At 44.7% G+C, this 19,630-nt stretch overlaps 1 protein-coding gene across 1 annotated transcript in view; it reads right to left on the bottom strand.

Moving 5' to 3' along the window:
- LOC119442044 (prolow-density lipoprotein receptor-related protein 1-like) overlaps positions 1–19,630 on the bottom strand; it is a 219,829-nt gene that overhangs the window by 5,275 nt on the left and 194,924 nt on the right. Inside the window, 7 exon segments of the mRNA XM_049662961.1 lie at positions 2,768–2,915; positions 5,828–5,918; positions 8,543–8,757; positions 15,758–16,025; positions 17,298–17,467; positions 18,855–18,977; positions 19,209–19,316. Of these exon segments, the coding sequence (XP_049518918.1) occupies positions 2,768–2,915; positions 5,828–5,918; positions 8,543–8,757; positions 15,758–16,025; positions 17,298–17,467; positions 18,855–18,977; positions 19,209–19,316 (1,123 nt within the window).

Genomic DNA, 19,630 nt, shown 5'->3' with positions numbered 1-19,630 from the left:
ACTAATTAGCAAGAATTCACTAATTAACTGCTTAGGTAATTTACAACCCATATTGCAATTTACGAATTGTAGCTGGTGAGCTTGTCAGGCGTATCCACTTGGAATGAATATATGTAAGTATGTATGTGTGTGTATATATATATATATACACACACACATATACGAGAAGAAAGCGAACTGAGGGGCCCGATTTTTATTAATCATGTCATAAGAAGCCAATATACAATGACACCAAGGACAACATAGATAGGAGAAATTACTTGTACTTACTAATTGAATTAAAGAAATGATAAATTAATGGAAATGAAAATGGATGAAAAAAACCTGCGGACAGTTGTTTTTTCACCCATTTTCATTTCCATTAATTTATCATTTTAAAAAATTCAATTAGTAAGTACAAGTAATCTTCCCTATGTTGTCCTTGGTGACATTGTTTGTTGGCTTCTTATATGGTTTATATATCATATAAAGTTTCATAAAGTTTGTAAAGCATTCATAAAGTTCGTATTATTGGCATGAAAAAAGAGAGACAAAGAAACAAAATTTTAATAGAAGTTTATTCCTTCTCTACATAATCTCCTCCCAACGACATGCATTTCTGCAAACGATGCATGAGCTGCCGCATTCCAGTGTCGTAAAACTATTCATTTTGAGAGTTCAGGAAGAGCTCGACTTGAGCGTTGACTTCTCCGTCGCCCCGAAAATGTTTCCTGCGCAGTGTGCTCTTCATGCGAGGGAAGAGGAAGAAGTCACTTAGTGCGAGGTCAGGTCAATATGGCGAGTGATGCAAAATTTCGTAGCCTAAGGAGGCTGAATGCGTCACCGTCACATGTGCTGAGTGAGCCGGTGCATTGTCATGGAGCAGACGGACGCCTTTTGTGAGCTTTCCTCTACACTTCTCCTTGATAGCACCTCACAATTTGCTGAGAAGCTCGCAATAGTACTTTGCTGTAATAGTTTGGCCTTTGCTGGCATAATCTGTGAGAAGAGCACCGCGGAAGACGTTCAACATGACCTTGCCTGATGACGGCACAACCTTGGCCTTTTTTGGCGCGGGTGAGTTTCCGTGCTTCCATTGTTTGCTTTGAAGTTTAGTTTTAGGGTCATAATTGTGCACCCAACACTCATCCATGGTTATCAGGCGTTCAAAAATGTCGTCAGGGTCGCTCTCTCAAAGCTTCAACATTTTTGCGGCTGCTTCCTTCTGCAAGTCTTTTTGCACTGGCGTCAGCAAACGCGGAACCCAGCGCGCGGCAACTTTCGTCATATGCAAGTTGTAGTGAAGTATGTTGTGCACAGAGCCTGCACTTACGTTAACCTGCCCTGCTAATTTTTCAACAGTTATTCGCCAGTCTCGCTGCGAGTACGAGAGCCTCCACTTGTGCAGCAATTTGTGGTTAATCATTGAGCGAAGGGCGGCCACTTCGTTCTGCGTCGTCCAGGCTTGTTTGACCGCACTGAAATCGTCTACGCCATTTGACAACAGTGTCATAGGCTGGGGCATTGTCACCATACACCGCCATCAGCTCGGCGTGAATCGCCTTGGCATCTTGTCCCTTCAAATACAGAAAGCCGATCATTGCACGTGCTTCGACTTTCCCGATGGGTGCTGCCATTTTTGTTTTGGCCCCCTAGCGGTGTTGCGTGGTATTATATAGAACATTAGTTTTATATTATGCTAAAACTAGACAGACGCACACTCATTTTGATGCATATTGTGCACGCCTTTTCTAAATCTGTCGCACTGATAATACGAACTTTATGAACGCCCCTTGTATATATATATATACACATGTGTGTGTGTGTGTGTGTGTGTGTGTGTACAGCGAAAATTGGCACCATTTTATTGCAACGCGGTGCTTGTTGCTGCGTGGAACCGAACCCTTGCTAGTTCTGTGCATTGTGTCGCCTACAACGCTCACGCCGTCAGTGCCCGGTTGCTCGCTATACCGTACAAGCGAGTTTCCCGTGGAGTATTCGTACCCGCTCCGCTTGTGACCCTGTGCACGGATACGGCGAGGATCTTGTTGAGTCAACTTGGCATGGCGAACAGCTTTCATTACTCGCACTTCGTGTCTCCGCGAGATTTTACTGCATATATAACACGCCGCACTGCAACCAGCAGCAAGAATATTCTTCGGCGCCCACCACTAAACATGCCAACGTCTCCTCTGGGCATGTGTTTGGATCTTGTCTGCGCTGCTGGATTGGATGGCGATGTCCAAGCTGCAGGTTGCCAATGCGGCCTTTGTTTCCTGCTAAAACTAGCATAACCGAGAAATTTTGCGGCTGGTCGAGCGTTTTGGCGCAGCGTGGCGCAATTTCTACATATATCACGGTTTTGGCGTATCTCAGCGCAAAAATACAAAATTGTATAAAATGGCGCAATTGACGCAGCTGTTGCACCCCTGAGTTAACAAATAAATAGTCATTGACAGTGCAGTAGAACCTCACTAATATGTTCTTTGCTAGTATGTTTTCCCAGTTATATTGTCAATGAAGCTTGCTTCCAGTGCACAGACAGCATATTCAGTACATGTAGCATATCGCAAATAAAGTAAAAGTCAACTTGTCCCCGACGGCAGCGGCCAGCTGACCTTCGCTTTTTTTTTTTTTTTTTGTAGGATGCACATGTAATCAGCATATCTGGCGGCGACCTGCTATTCTTGCATTCCAGTGGAAGACATGTTTGAAGGGTTCAATGTATAGTGCAAATATTGTGAGTGTTCTCCTTGAGTTCTGTTTGGTTCAAAGTACCAAGCCTCACCTTGTCCGGGTCGAGAGTGAAGGAAGCATTTAGAGCTTCTGCAGCATCATCTTCACAGTCACCACGAAGATAGATGGGATTGCTGATTTCCACATTGCCGCCACTTCCTCCACTTTCTTGCATGCGCACATGATGGAAAGGTCTGGACCTGCATTTGCGCACCGGGAACAGCTTAGCAGATAAACTTGCAACGACTGGGAGGGAGGTATTAAAGGGAGGTGCTACTCAAGGACACTTTTTTAAATATTCATCCTAGAGCAATTGGGCTGTGTATACAGTTTGTGTAACAGCAAGTTGCATACTTTTTGTTCTGCACCATGACAAAAGTGTAAAACATAGGCCTCTCGCACCCCCCCCCCCCCCTTCTCCATCATTAAATTTCCATATTTATGGACCAATGATGGTTCATATTCCTCCAATTAAACTGTAGAATGCCAAAAACTAAGCAGGCAGTGCATATAAGATATTTAGTACACGTGCAAAATTCGAACCTAAGAAGCCCGCAATACCCAGACCCCAGTAAGTGCTTACTTTCAATTTTTATATATATATATATATATATATATATAAGTAATATTGAGGTTTAAAGGAGATAATGGCACTCATCACACCTTAGCGAAAACGTGGGAAAAATTTCATGCAGATCCGAAACCAGAAGTACTAAAAACAAGATGAGCAAGCTCAGTTTCTAAAAATTGCGCTTTGAGAAAAACGAATTGTAAAGTTAAAAATTGAAAGTCGCAGCGCTCGAAAAATGCTGCAAATGCATGCTTTTTTGTTTTTAAATTTCTTGCACAGCAACAGCCTGGGCAACCATGGTTATTGGGAGAATGAGGCTTGGCCGAGCTCCTCATGCGATCTGCAATGGCGAGTGGCCGTGCGTTGTTGGCAGTAAGACACTAAACGATGGCACACTTTCGGGCTTTTAACAGCTACTTTGTGCTCTTTAAATGCCATTTTAACCCATTTACAGTTAAGTTTCGGCTTTCATTTTTATTTTCATAACAATAGAGATACTAAACTCAACAAAACAAGTGAAAACAAAAAAGCAATATTAAAAAAAAAAATCGCATTTCTCTATGTAGTTAAATTTTAAGTAGGGATGGGCAAATAGTGATTTTGAGGTTCGAAGCGAATTCGAAGCGAATAGCAATTTGGTCGAATAATTTCGAATCGAATAGTTCGAATAGTATATATCGCATATTACAGTAGTTAATTCAAATTTCACGGGACGGTAAAACAATGTTCGAATTAACCGAATCCAAAAACAATATCCAAAAAACAATAAGCAAATGCTTACTACGTTAACACACTTTTATTAGTGAAATGGATGAGCAAATCCTTTTGCTATTTTGCACAAAAGCAGTGCGGAAGCTGCAATTCTCATCATTTCGTGACTGGTTGGCTCTTGCAGCGGCGATCGAGGCCTCGCGACTTACTTCGCAGCATTTGCGACACGCTTTGCACTACCGCGCGCACATCCCAATTATTTTTTCGCCAGTAAGCTGATCGCCAACAGATCGCACATCCATCGCGATGTAGCCAATGCTCTTCGTCCTCGACAGCTTTCCGCCGAGTCAAACCGAAGCAGCTGTTTGTCGCAACCACTGCAGAGGAAACCGCGGCCGCTATCGACGCGATTATGAATGGCAACTTTGTGGTGCTTAAGGCATGCGGCCGACGCACGCACCGAGTCAGAACGAAACTACCGTTTGCTGGAACAACTGTAGACGAAATCGCGGTCGCTATCTATGTGAATACGAATGGTGACTACGCAGCTTTTTAGGCACGTGGCCGATGGGCGTATTGAGCCAAAACGAAGCTACTTTTTGCCGCAACCGATGCGGAAGAAACCGCGGCTGCTATCGACGCGATCATGGATGGCGGCCAACGCGTTCTAATGCGCGGCGATAAATGTGATAAACGCACAAATTGCACGAAGCGTTCCTCCGTTGCTGTCATTCACGTACAATTTCCGCTGATGACTACGGTGACGCGAACTGCGCCGCCTCGTTTCGGTTGGACGCTAGCGCCGTTTCTGCTCTTTTGCATTGCACATTTCCAGCTCTTTAATGCAAAAACGTTTAGACTTCGAGATTTACGGTTAATGTATGGAAGCCATGACGTAAAGCATAGCCTTCGAGATGTGTTTTTGTACCGGCCGTCCGAGGCTTCTGGCTGCCTATTCGGGAGCGCTGAATAATTCGAAAATATCGAATACCTGAATTCGATTCGAAGCGAATAACGAATAGAGAATAATTCGATTGAATATTCGACAATACCGAATATTCGCCCATCCCTAGTTTTAAGTACTTAAGCCTGTCACCCTTTTGCTGCAAGGTCATGAAGTGTCAAAAGCAAACAAGAAAATGCACAGACTTAGGTCTGCACTGCTGGTTTGTCGTACATTTGCACAAGTGTGAAGTGTTGAAAACTTTACACATAGTCCAGAAAGAAGGCTATCAGAAGTGGTCTGCCAATGAGCATGTTTCTTATAGAGAACAAGCACATTCATAAAAGTGTAAACTCCTGTCTAAATTACCAGGTACTGATATACTAGCATTAACATCATGGAGTTTTGATAACCTAATATGAAACACCATCACAGGGAGAGTTACACAAGAAGGGTGTCATAGCATGACCACCTTTGAGCAGGCACGCATGTACAGTGAAACCTCGTTGATACGATTTTGCGTAATACGTTTTTCGGGATGATACATGTTTTTTTCTTTTCCCGACAATACGATTTGGTTGGATAATACGTTCTATGATACGATTTTTGGATGATACCCTTTATTTTACAGTTCCCGTGAAGATCGTATCAATGAGATTTCACTGTATCTTATGCTCTGCTAAACTGTTAGTGAAGCAGTGAGGTTAAAAAAAATTTCACATTTTATAACTAGTATCCCCTGGAAACTGCTGCCGAACATGCTGCAGCTTCACAATATGTAGTTGAACTCTGAACGATAATGCAATTATTCGAAATTATGATTAACCTAACCATGATGTGTGATACTTTAGTTACTATGCTTGCAAACCATATTGTGCCATACTCACCGCTTTCTCTTCCGGTATATTAGCACCGCCATGGTAACGAGCACAACCAGTGAAATGGTGACAACCACAGGAATCAGGATGGCGCCCAAGACTGTGTGATAAGAACAGAGCAAGTCTTGTGTAATAATATCTACATACTTGTGCCTGTTTTAAGACAGACGGTTTGCAAAAGAAAGAACAATGTTGCCAACCTTCTGATTTTAAAGCAACAATAACTATGATGTACACAAGTGCTGACTCAAGGAAGCTACCAGGGCACACATGTTCACTTCATAAACGTCATCAACACTATGTACAGTGTAGACCGCTTATAATATAAGTCGCTGGAGTCGAGAATATCTGCACTATAAGCGGTACCGCACTATAACCAAAACAATGATTTTCAAGCGCTGCACATATGTAAAGCACGTAGACCAAGCAGGTAGACATGCTTTGTACTATTGCGCGCACATCGCGATTACGTTTTTGCCAGTGAGCTGGCGAAAACATAATCGCGATGTAGCCGGTACTCTTCAAGCTAGACAGCTTTGCACCGAGTCAAAACGAAACAACTGTTTGCCGCAACCGCTGTGAAAAAAACCGTGACAACTATCGATGCGATTATGAACGGCGACTTTGCAGTGCTGAAGGCAGGAGCCTGACGCACACACCGAGTCTGGACGAATTAACTACCATTCGTTGCAACGCCTGGGCAGTCGAAACCGCGGTTGCTATCTATGCGATCATCGATGGCGACTACGCAGTTTTTTAGGCACGTGGTCGACGCGCGTACCGAGTAAAAACGAAACTACTGTTCGCCGCAACCGTTGCGGAGAAAACGGCGGCCGCTATCAACGCGATCGTGAATGACGACTACGCAGTTACGAAAGCCCGCGGCCAACGCAGTCTTATGTGCAGCATTAAAAGCAAGAATACAGGCTTTAAGGACACAAATAGGCTCGAAGCGTTCCGGCGTTGCTGTCATTCACGTACGATTTCAACTGATGGCTGTGGCGATGCGGACTCCGCCGCTTCATTTCGGTTGGACGTTAGCGCAATTTTTGCTCTTTTGCGTCGCACATTTGCAGCGCTCCTCGCTCACTGAGCTCCAAAGGTAGTCTGAATTAACCAATGTGTGGCCAAATAAGTCTGAATTAACGAGTTTGATTGCATTGAATAATGCATACGCCAGCAGGGAGCACGCACCATGTTGAGAAGCGTGCTCGCTGCTGCTCTTGTCAGCGAGATTTTCCCGTGAAAGCCGCATTATAACCAGTATTTCGTCTCACGCGGCTGCACTGTAAGCGGTATGCATATACATGGAGTTCTATGGGAGGGAAAACGGGATTCGGAAAAGGCCGCGTTGTAGCCGGTTCTGCACTATAAATGGTTACGTTATAATTGGTCTACACTGTACAATGCCTACATTCTTTCTTTTATGATTTTATTACACATACTGAGAAATGCCGATGATGAAAGTAGCACACGTATTTGCCATGACCATATACGATATGTTTATATCATAAGAGAGCATATGGCTAAAAACAATAATCACAAGCACTGAGAATGGCATGGAAAAGCAAAGGCATTTGGTAATCCTGAAGTGTTACACATGATCCAACTTTGTATGTGAAACCACTGACATGCAATTCCCTCTTTTTTTTCCTAAGCACATGATTTGATCACCCAGCGCTTGAGCTACGGAAAAAAGTTCTAAACCTGAAGCTGTGATCTACAAGCAAACTTGCCCACACACTGATGATGCCGCAAAACAAGCACGCAAGCAAGCAAGGAAGAGGGATGACATCTGCATTAAGCCACACATACTGCTCACGTGCAGTAAAAAATAACTAACCAGAGCCAAACAACAGAATAAACAGATAGATTACAGGACACTGATCTTACAGATGTCTGTTTTTCTCTTTTTTTTTCAACACCTTGGCAACGATGTTGTACATGTACGTAAGCTTCATTATAATCATAATAGTGTGTGCAAAAACTTTTTAGATTTCAGGAAGTCATTTATATGTGAGTGCATTGCCAATCAGTACCAATCCAAATGGTATTAATGCACTTGTCACTGCTACTTACAGTACAATACAATACACTTCATTTACCAGGCACTTCTGGCAGGCTACCTGAGCTAAAAGCTGTATAACACAGCTTGCCAGAAGCCTAAGTAGCCACTACAAGACAGATATGGCAACTCAGCACATAAGATACAGAAATTAGCAGTGCAAAACAGTAAATAACGATACAAAAGAAACAGACAGTATTTAGACTATCAAAGAACCTGAAAATAATAGAAATAGCCACCTGAAAAATTTGTCTCATTCATTCAGCAGAAACGTAAAGCTACTGTTTGTGAATGTGACCCTCAGAACAGAAAGCCTACCGAGTCAATCTGTCAGTGTTTCCATCCGCCTGCAAAGTCGCTCTGTAGCATGTTTGTGTGTTGCTTGCTTTATTTTGCCTTGGCATATGGTGATACCTATCTGCTCATTGGATCAAACTCTCATCTTGAGGACTAGGTTTACAGACAACAGCAGCTCCTAATCTGCAATGGATGAACCAGGAACTGGGCTGCTGTGTCGAATGTAAATGCCATCTCTGCATAAGGAATCACTTGCTCACAAGACAGAAGTGAGGTTTTTAAAACATGCCAGCCTAAATGCCCAGGTCATTCTTCATGCTGTTCTTGCACACAAAAGACCACGTTGATAAGCCAGAACTCACTATTAGGCAAGTTGTCAGAGGCAGAGGTGCTGTGGTCACTGTAAGCGATCTGATCAACCTTGTCTTGGCAGCGTGGGCCAGTGAATCCTCGAGCACATAGGCACGATGGCATTGCATCGTTCTGAGATGACAGCAGGCATGTGGCATGGTTGAAGCAAAAGTTTTTGCAGCTGGTGCTCTGGTCACAGTGCAGACCACCCCAGCCCAGGGGACACCTGCACGCAGCATGTCCCACAGAAATCATGTCAGAATGCAAACTCGTCGTTTTCAGTGGTTATAAAGTGCCTTATACAGCTTTTGGGTGGAAGAACTTGTGCCAGATTCCTTCAGCTATTTGTAATTTATTCTATATGCAACATCGCAGGAATGGAACCACCTTCCTGGAGACACTACTATGTACCATTATTGATGACAAGCTTTTTCTGAAGGCATTAGCCAACATTGTACAATAAAGAATTAACATTATTCACATAAGAACTTATGTTGCATAACATAACATAAGAATATTATGCTGATTACTTTATTTGTTGCAATTTACTGTTATTTCTACATTTCACCATTTCACTCTATAACACCCATGGGCTTTGAGGAACACACACACGCAAAAAATAAAATATGTCATTGCCTTTACAGAAAAACAAACTAACAAGCACTGAAAGATGAATGCCTTCATAATCCAGGGTGAAGTCAGGAAAACTTTGAAACATGTGAAATGGCACTAGGTTCTGACTGTTTCTTTTGAGGAACGTACACATTTTAATGCGGAACACAAGGGAAAAATGGCATGTAATCATTTCAAAAGGTGCCACATGCACATGACAGTAGATAGTATATGAAATTAATGCTTCTTCTTCTTCTTTCTGGGGTTTTACGTGCCAAAACCAGTTCTGATTATGAGGCACGCCGTAGTGGAGGGCTCCGGAATAATTTTGACCACCTGGGGTCCTTTAACGTGCACTACATAGGTGAAAGACCACACTTATTACAATGACTTGCAAGTCGACCTCCAGTGAATATTTTTACATTAGTGGAGGGCTCCGGAATAATTTTGACCACCTGGGGTTCTTTAACGTGCATGAGACATAGGTGAAAGACCACACTTATTACAATGACTTGCAAGTCAACCTCCAGTGAATATTTTTACATTAGTGTTATACTTCCGTAGTGTTCATTTAAGCATCACCCTGTTTGACCCATGAAAAACCTATTGCACGACAATGGTTTTCAGTAGGTGTGTGTGAATATTGAATGTAGATCTAGAATCGAACATCACAAATGTTTCACAAAACTTCATGTGTACAAATTTTGGGCAAGAAAATATGGTGCTGCACGTGCTGAGAAGTCTCCTAGCATTGCACAACGAACGTAGCAAGGTATCAGTAACTTAGGTACATAGAGATCAAGATATACAATACAGTAAAAGCTCATTAATTCACGACTCGTTAATTTAAATTTTTGGATAATTCAACGTATCCGCCGCGGTCCGTCCAACAATGTATTGAAAGCAATATGTAACGCATCCTGCTAATTCACACTGAAATCCACACCACCACCAATAATTCGAACTCTGCGCCATCGTGGTTGGAGAGAGTGCTAGTGCATGGGGGCACGCTGGTCATGCTGGTGTGGCCGCGCGGGCCCTGCAGCTCACGCTGCTTCGTCAATTGTTGCAGACAGCCGTTCAAAGCGGCGTGCGGGTTGAGGATCGTTCTGCACGTTTATAATTCGACGTTTTATGGCGCGCGGGTGAGCGTCGCTTGTGGCCAGTTCCGCTTGGTCACGCTATGCCGCTTGCACTGCGCCAGCCGAAATGCCATCCCCCCTATACTATGACGTGCGCGCTGTTGGCTGCTATCTTCAGAGCATGCGCAGAAAGAAAGGCACATTTATAGTCCAACATTGTCGGCGCGCGGGCGCGCGTCGCTTGCGGCCAGTCACACTGCGCCGCCGCTTGCACTGCGCCAGCCGAAAAGCTGTCCTCTCTATACTTCGACGCGCGCCGTCGGCTGCTCTCCCCGGAGCATGTGCAGAACGATCCCCAACTCATGTGTAGCTTTGAACGGCTGTCTGCGACGTAGGCCCCTTTTTTTCTTCGTGCAATGCACTGTGGGTCGGTGCAGCTGGCGCGAGGTGCGAAGAACGCGCACATGGAGCAAGAGCCATCTCGACGTGGGGCATGTAGAACCACGTTGGCCGCGTCCCGTTACATTGGCTGCGCCAGTGCGTCGAACTATAGACGTTCTCGCCGTGACGTAGCGTCTGTGCACTCACGCTATGTCGGACTATATGCGCGCCTTAACCTTTTCCGACTTTCATTAGTTCGAATTTTGTCTAATTCAAATTTTTGTAGCATCCCCGCAGAATTCGAATTAACAAGCTTTTATTGCACAGTCTACTCTTATTAATGGGAACGCCAAATTAGTATGACAGCACTTATTACCGCTCAATTCTAGTATATGAAAGTCTGTAAAATATGTTTTTATCAATAGAATTTCTATTGAATAGAAGAAAGTGCTTTCTTTTCACTGCTGAAACTAATGAATTTAGTGACATTCTGTTGTACTAAATACCAGTGAGGTTCTTAGTTTAACAGTGGACCTGTGTTTTGCACCAATCCTTAATTTATTGCATAAAAAGTTTTGCTTTCCAGTTTTTCTCCAAAATACAGAAGGGCTATCCCAACTTCATGGCAGGTGGGTTATCGTAAGGCCAATCTGCTGCGACAGACGACAGGACAGCGCATCACGTGGCTCGATCACCAAGCAAATGCATGCAACTGGGCCATGACACTTTCATGCCTGCCATGTACATCCAAATTTAGCCTTGTGATGGGATGCTCGAAGCTACAAAAAGAGGCCGATGTGCGTCTGAGAACGGTGTCGGGAACAAGAGGGCGCTGTACGATGTGTCGCAAAGATGGCGGCCGGGAACAACTCTGTTTCTATCTCGTGCATTCACTTTCGCTAGCGAGGCAGTTTGTTGGCTTTCCGAATGTTGCACGGCTGCTGCGAACAGATCTTCATTTGATTCTGCACCAAACGGTAACTTTAGTCGCTGATGATCAATGAAGCAGCTTGATTAGGCCTAGGCAGCATAGCCATGACAAAAATTTGCCGCTGGCCGACGTGGTAGCAGGCCGCAAGCCACTGCAGTATGCTTGCCACTAATATGTTTGTTTGGGTGGTATATTAGTGCTCGGTCCCGAGATCACATGTGCGGGTTAGACTGACGACTGTTAAAAGGCATGAAGTTTGTCGCCTTGTATTTAGCACAATCTGCATGCCTATCGGCAGCCAATCGACCTGATCTTCGCACATGTTTTCACAGTTTACGAAATATGCACTGCTTTTGTTGCCATTTCCTCTGTCTGCATCACGTTATCATTTTGATTGGTCCTGTCGACCTGCATAAACCTTGCACCAACAGAGGCGGCACCGCATCGACCAGCGCCGTTCTGCAAATTGGGTGTTGATTAGGGCAGGAAAAGTTAGCAAATGTTGTCAGGTGTAGTTTTCACTTATTTTCAAATGCGATGTAATCCTTTTTTTTTAAATGAAAAGCCTACCTCGATCTCACCTTGTCACCACCTGCAATTTTACGGAACACTGGTGGGGACATACTTCTGCATTGTTTTCAGTGCCACCGTCTAAAGCAGTTCCAGGGTTCCACAAGGTGTTTTTACTCCTCATACAGTTAAGCCTTCATATAACAAAGTTGGCAAAATCAGCAATTTACTTCGTTAGATCGAAATTTTGCTTATAATGAAATTCGGTCGGTTATGCAAATAAGTGCAGTCACTGACAAATTTTTCTTACACGGAAGGAGATGCAATATTTTCCGAATTATTGGGCAATCGTAAAAAAAACAGGGTGTCTACCAAGTTGACATTTTCAGATTCCCTGAGTTTTCCAGGTTTTCCCTGAGTGATTTTGCTAAATTCCCTGAGTGAAACGGAACTTTCTTTTACATCAAGATGGGCTGACACCATGTTGCCTGATGCTGTCACTCTTTAGTAAGCATGTTAAAAAAAATGTCGCAGTTTCACCCGAAAGGCGAAGCATCAATTGCGATAGCAAATTAGTAGAGAGCTACACGCAGTAAGGATAGTAGTTTTATCAGCTGTATAAATTTAGACATGCAGCAGCACCAGCAATGCGCTGAACTGTTGTCGACGCCGTCGGCGTTTTACCCGCGTTCGCACCGAACGTGCACGGCGCTGGTGACTGTTGCCTGTGCCTCTGGGGGCGGCTCTGAAGTTTTCGACGAGATCAGAACGGGACACTCGTCGAGCAGCGTCCGAAGTCTTTACCACCTCCTCGCCTCACCACATTTTTATATAAAAACGCATTTGGTGCCGCAGCTAAGCGTCGCCTACCCTCCCTCCCTCCATTACCGCAACTTTCGTTCCCTTTCAATGAAATTACAGCTAATTTAGGGACGGGCGAATAGTGTATTTGAGGTTCGAAGCGAATAGTGATTTGGTCAAATAATTTCGAATCGAATAGTTCGAACAGTATATATCACATATTACAGTAAAACCTAGTTAATTTGAATTTCACGGGATTGAAAAAAAAAATGTCCGAATTATCAGGGTATGCAGAAAACAATAAGCAAATGCTTACTACGTCAGCACAATTTTATTAGTATAATGGATGAGCAAATCCTTTCGCTATTTAGCACAAAAGCAGTGCGGATGCTGCAATTCTCGTCATCTCGTGACTGTTTGGCTCTCGCAGCGGCGATCGAGGCCTCGCGACTTCCTTCGCAGCACGGCCGCGGCGCGCGCCATCATTTCCGACACGCTTTGCACTACCGCGCGCACATCCCGTCCATCGTGATGTAGCCGGTGCGCTTCATCCTCGACAGCTTTGCCCCGAGTCAAACCGAAACAACTGCTTGTTGCAACCGCGGCCGCTATCGACACGATTATGAACGGCGACTTCGCGGTGTAAAGGGTGTGGCCACGATAGCGGCAAAAACGCCCGCGTCATGCCGCGAGCGGCAACACATTATGGGCCGTATTCTGAAACGTTCGCCTAGGCGAAATTTCTTTTTTCGCTTTCAGGCATGCGCTGATTGGCTGTTTTAGCAAAATTGGATGAGCTGATTGGGTGGTTGAGCCCGACGTCATTCAATTTTGTTCAACCAGCCAATCAGCGCGCACGCTGATTTCGCCTAGGCGAACGTTTCAGAATACGGCCCCATGACGCGCGCGGCAAGAGCGGCAGGAATTGGGGGTTTTACTTTACGGCTTGCCGAGGGTGCCGAGAGCGACGAGGATGACGTCACGGAGCCAATGGCAACCGGACCTCCGCCGCTCCGCGCCGGGTTATCAATTGACGATTATCGTCTCTCGCGGTTCTATAGAGGGATTTCTTGACACTGTCCGATCGCACCCTTTTCGCTCACGGTGATTCCGCGTTCCGAGAGCGCGCGAGATCATATCGCGCTGCCGCGCGGCGAGACGCGATTACCACGGTGGACTTCGCGGCAAGGCGCTGACGCGCGGCAACTTGCCGCTAGTGTGGCCGTACCCGGCCGACGCACGCACCGAGTCAGAACGAAACTACCGTTCACAGCAACAACTTCAGACGAAATCGCGGTCGCTATCTATGCGATCATGGATGGCCACTACGCAGCTCTTTAGGCACGCGGCCGACGTGCGTATTGAGTCAAAACGAATCTAAACGAAACCGCTGCGAAAGAAACCGCGGCACCTATCGACGCGATGATGGGTGGCGACTATGAAATCCCGCGGCCAACGCGTTTTTATGCGCGGCGGTAAACGCAATAAAGGCACAAATAGGCACGAAGCGTTCCGTCTTCTGTCGTTGCTGTCATTCACGTACGATTTCCGCTGCTGACTATGGCCATGCGGACTCCACCGCTTCGTTTCGGTTGTGCGCTAGCGCCGTTTCTGTTCTTCTGCGTCGCACATTTCAGGCTCTTTAGTGCAAAAACATAGCCTTCGAGATTTATGGTTGATGTATGACAGCCATGACGTGAAGCATAGCCTCCGAGATGTGTACCGACCGTCCGCGGCTTTTGGCTGCCTATTCGAGAGCGCTGAATAATTCGAAAATATTGAATCCATGAATTCGAATGGAAGCGAATAACGAACATAGAATTATTCAATTAAATATTCGACAATACCCTATATTCGCCCATCCCTACAGCAATTTTCCCTGATAGAGGCACAAATTCCCTGAGTTTTCCCTGAGTTTTTCCAGAATATTCAAAATCCCTGAGAATTCCCTGTTTTCCCGGTTTTCCCGGTTGGTAGACACCCTGAAAAAATCAATTAGAAAGACATTTTATTTTGCTGACTGAAAGTCAGCGACCAAAAATACGGTTTATGCCGTGTCGACAATATGTGCACATCGGTGGAACAGAACAAAGCCTCCGATACTTTTGCGTCCACTCTGCCCCTGTGGCTGGATAGTGTCACCCACAGCGAGATGACGCTATCATGAAAAGCGCTGTCACAGTGGAGCGGATGTTTCGTGTGCCTCTTGTTTCAGTGCGATTTCATAACTCAAGATTTCACCCATCCCTTTCTTCTCGCTCGCAGGGGAAGACAGCACCGCATCAAGACATCTTCCTTCTCAACTTACATTTGCACCCACAGCATATGATCCACAAAGCACAATAGAATCCTGTTGCACATGGACTTTACAAGGAACATGACAGTGAAAAAGTCTTGATGCTACGATGCTTCACTTTGGTAACCGCTCTCTGTCATGTGACGCGTGATTTGACAGGTACGCTCACAAGCAGACACACGTATTTCAGCCATTTGACCATCTGCGTCCGTGGCAGTTTCCATTTATTGCGGTGTTATATTAATTTCGTTATATTCAAATTGTGTATAAACACACTTTGTTATATTGAGGTATAAAATACATGGTATTATATGAATACAAGTTATAAAAAGTTAATACTTTGTTATATCAAGAATTTTGTCATATCTAAGTTCATTACATAGAGGTGGAACTGTACATAACAAGTGTACCCCATTACACCTAAATTCAAGCCATGGTTAAACTATATAATTTGTAGGCATGACGCAAATGACGTTGATGACAGACAAAACTTGTAAAGGATCACAAATTCATGCCCGATTTAATTGCATTGAAAATAGCCAAAACTCTATTTCAGCTGTGCTAGCTTCATTGGTTAATGGTTGAAAAAAAGACAGAGTGCAAATAGACTCACTTGCAGAGAGGCTGGCCCGCCGAGGTGTAGCAGACGCCACCATGGAGGCAGGGAAAATCAAGGCAGATGTCGGCAAGACGGCTCTCGCAGCGCTCGCCAGTAAATCCCGCAGGGCAGACGCAGCGCTGTGTCAGACCTTCCTCGTGCTTGGTGGTGATGCAGGTGGCACCATGTAGGCAGCCACAGCTTGAGCCACCTGGGGAACAGTCACTGCCCAGGAGACCAGCCGGGCATGTGCAGGGAAGCTTCTTGCGGCCCAGGCAGGTTCCTGAGTGGGGAAAAAAAAAACACACACAAAAAAACAGGCATGCTTTGTTAGCAGCCTGCCTGATATTTTTACTGTATTTACAGGACGAGTACGCTCTGATGAAGCACTTTTTGACTAGTCTACCTCGAATTAGGTGCTGTTGCATTAAAATATCTTGGTATTCAGCTGTGATATTAAGAATGAATCCAGTGGAACCCCTTTATAACAAAACAATAAGAATATATCAATACATAAACAATATATCGGATATATAGCCGATGCATTGTCAACGTTTGTATGCTTTCTATGGTAAAATAAACCGCTTACGACAATGTTTCCATGCCACGTTATCGGTTATAACAATTACATCTAACTATGGTTGTATGCGCCGAAAGGAAAAAGAATGCAAAATGGTAGGGAAAGAAACAAACAGGAAACGCGAGCCACCGTATACCTTTGCGAAAAGTGTGCTGCGTACACCGCACGGCACCCTTTTGTTGCATTGCCGGCTTCGCACGCCCCTCTTTTTTATTCTTTCCACCTTCTAGCTGACATCGGAGGGGTGATAGCGAGACGGGAGAGGGGTGAGGAAGGCGTGCCGCGCTGAGTGCCTGCTGAGTGCTCAGCACGAAAGAGGGTGTGGTAAAGATATGCGGCGGCTATCGTATTAATTTTTTTTTCAAGGGTACTGAGGTATTTTTTTTTTTTTCAGTGCACACCCCCAGTATCCAAATTTAAATGTAATAACCGGTAATGCGGCATGGGAGCATTGTACTAAGCGGTTTATTTTACCACAGAACGCACACAAATGTTCACAGTGCCAGGGCTGCTCCTTGTTACTTCCACGTAGTGTTAAAACTGGTAATGCTATAAGTGGGTATGACTGTACCTCCTTCTGTCTAATTAAAATGTTTGGATCTTTGTCCCCTCGGCTTTTTTCGTGCAACCCAGTTATAACAATGGGATTTTCTTGGCACTTGAATGTTGTTATAAAGTGGGTTCGACTGTATACATTCTCAGGGCCTGACAGCATCTTCAAAGGGTCCCAAATCTCAACTATACATCAAAACATCCGTGAAACAAATGTGTCAAGTGGCAGCCTGCAAACAGCATAACAGGGCTTGTAACACAGTAACAACACACTGCAGCTCTTAAAAACAAGTCACTACAGATATGGGCTGTTTGGTACAATTAGAAACGGTGAAACACAGCACAGATGTCCTCTCAGTGTGCCATATATTTGTGTTCAACATTCACTTCGACTAGTGGGTACGGCCTTATTAACTGACTTACCGCCGTTTCTGCAGTACGAGTCACACAGTGGCGTGAGCCTGTCACAGCGTTCACCGGTGTAACTGCTGTCACATATGCATTGACGTACGCCAGTCTCGTTGACACGGCACACCCCGTGCACGCAGTGGTCTTCTTCTCCCTGAGTGCGGCAGGGGTCCTCTTGGGTGCACCTGCACACCACAGAGACTCTCGTTTGCAACCAACGAATTATGCAGGTCATGACAGTAGCACACACAAATAATGACCCCCCTCCCCCCCCTGTAAAATGCTCAACTGTTAAATGTCTCGCACAGCTTACTGGACCGGCACACACACACTCCAGAATTCACAAGGATATTCACAGTAAGGCAAGGAACCTGCTACACATTGCTATAAATCCCAATCTTATGATAGAAAAAAAGCTTTACACCAAAGAAACACAATATGGGCTAAAAGGCTGTCAAAATGAGACAAAACAGTAGTATGTCAGTGTTTATTCGGATGGCAAGGGAACGAGAATTCAGGATCGCCAGTCAGCATCTAGAGTCTGTAAAGGAGTACATTTATCTAAGTCAATTACTCACAGAGGACCCTGATCATGAGAAAGAAATTTACAGAAGAATAAAATTGGGCTGGAGTGCGTACGGCAGGCACTCAACCCAAATCGTGACTGGGAGCTTACTACTGTTGTTGAAAATAAAAGTGTACTATCACTGCATTCTACCGGTGCTAACATATGGGGCAGTAACTTGGAGGTTAACAAAGAAGCTCGAGAACAAGTTAAGGACCGCACAAAGCGAAAAATGTTAGGCCTAACGTTAAGAGACAGGAAGAGAGCGGTGTGGATCAGAGAACAAACGGGGATAGCCGATATTCTAATTGACATTAAGCGGAAAAAATTGAGCTGGGCAGGCCATGTAATGCGAACGATGGATAACCGGTGGACCATTAGAGTTACAGAATGGATACCAAGAGAAGTGAAGCACAGTCGAGGACGGCAGAAAACTAGGTTGCATAATGAAGTTAGGAAATTTGCAGGCGCAAGTTGGAATCAGCTAGCGCAAGACAGGGGCAACTGGAGATCGCAGGGGGAGGCCTTCGTCCTGCAGTGGACATGCATATAGGCTGATGATGATGATTCAGATGTACACCTTTTGTTTATTTTGTTACGAGTACTCCAATACTATGAATGGCGGCTGTTGCCTACAAGATATCCGAGCATACTTTTGCACCTCTTTTCAACCCTTGTCCCCCTTTTTTTTGCTTTCTATGTGATTAGACATATATGACACACAAGAGGCTTCAGACAAGGTTACATGAACCAGTGTAAAAACTAAGTACAACTTGGCGTAGCAAGTAAAATTTTGTGTGATCGGACATCTTGGAGGCACTCATGACAACAAGAGAGTTGATAAATAGTTTAATATCACAAGTAAAAATAAATATTTTTTTACAAAAGATCCGAAAGAGGAATTCGCTAGCAACAGTTTTCAGCAGGGGCTAGAGGATGCACAGGCATTGAGAGGACAGAGGTAAGAGACAAAAGGTGTCAGGCTTGCCAGGCAGAAAAAAACCCACCTCAAGATACAGTGCTTGCATCGGACGTCTGCAAACCCATTGGTACATGATCCATCTCTCATGCAGAGTTCGCATATGTTGAGAGGCGTTTCACATCGTTTGCCAGTCCACTGTGGAGGACAGCTAGGGACAAAAAAGATGAGTGGTCACATACAGCTACAGTAACAACGAAAGCAACTACATCTTTGCACATTTTTAATGTAAAGACAAGAAACCTTAGGCACCCTGTGACAATTCCTCGCAAAAAAGATCTCCCCATCTCTTTTTCTCAACAATGCAAAACATGAGTTCAGTGACAGCAGAAGAGAAAATAACACAGGGCGGAGAACAGTGTTTGAGAGAAGAGTTGCTTACATGCAGTACATCTCCTGGCTTGTGATGACGTTACATAGGCCCTTGTTTTTGCAGTACTGGGAACACACATACCGCTCGCATCTTTTTCCCGTATAGCCCACAGGACACCTAGCAAAGAGAGGAAATTACGACCCCCATTAAGAAAACAAAACTTTTAGGTGAACACCACGGTGCAAAAATACAGTGCCCGTACATATTGCCGAGGCTGATATTCTTAACTGCAGTAACTTGCCAAGTACCCTACTGTTCCCTGCAAGCTGGGTAATAAGGCCCGTGAACACGAATTGCTTAATATTTTACTAGTGCCTGACATTTGTAAAATAGCTGGGAAAAAGAGAGATTGAAAATTAAGACGGGATAAAAGAAGCTAGTCTTAAACTGCTATGGCCTGTCACTCTGTGCTAAGGAAAGAGGAAGGGGAG

Source organism: Dermacentor silvarum, chromosome 2 (assembly GCF_013339745.2).
Source record: "Dermacentor silvarum isolate Dsil-2018 chromosome 2, BIME_Dsil_1.4, whole genome shotgun sequence".
In the NCBI taxonomy this organism is placed as follows: Eukaryota; Metazoa; Arthropoda; class Arachnida; order Ixodida; family Ixodidae; genus Dermacentor; species Dermacentor silvarum.
This window is presented reverse-complemented; position numbering and strand designations above follow the sequence as displayed.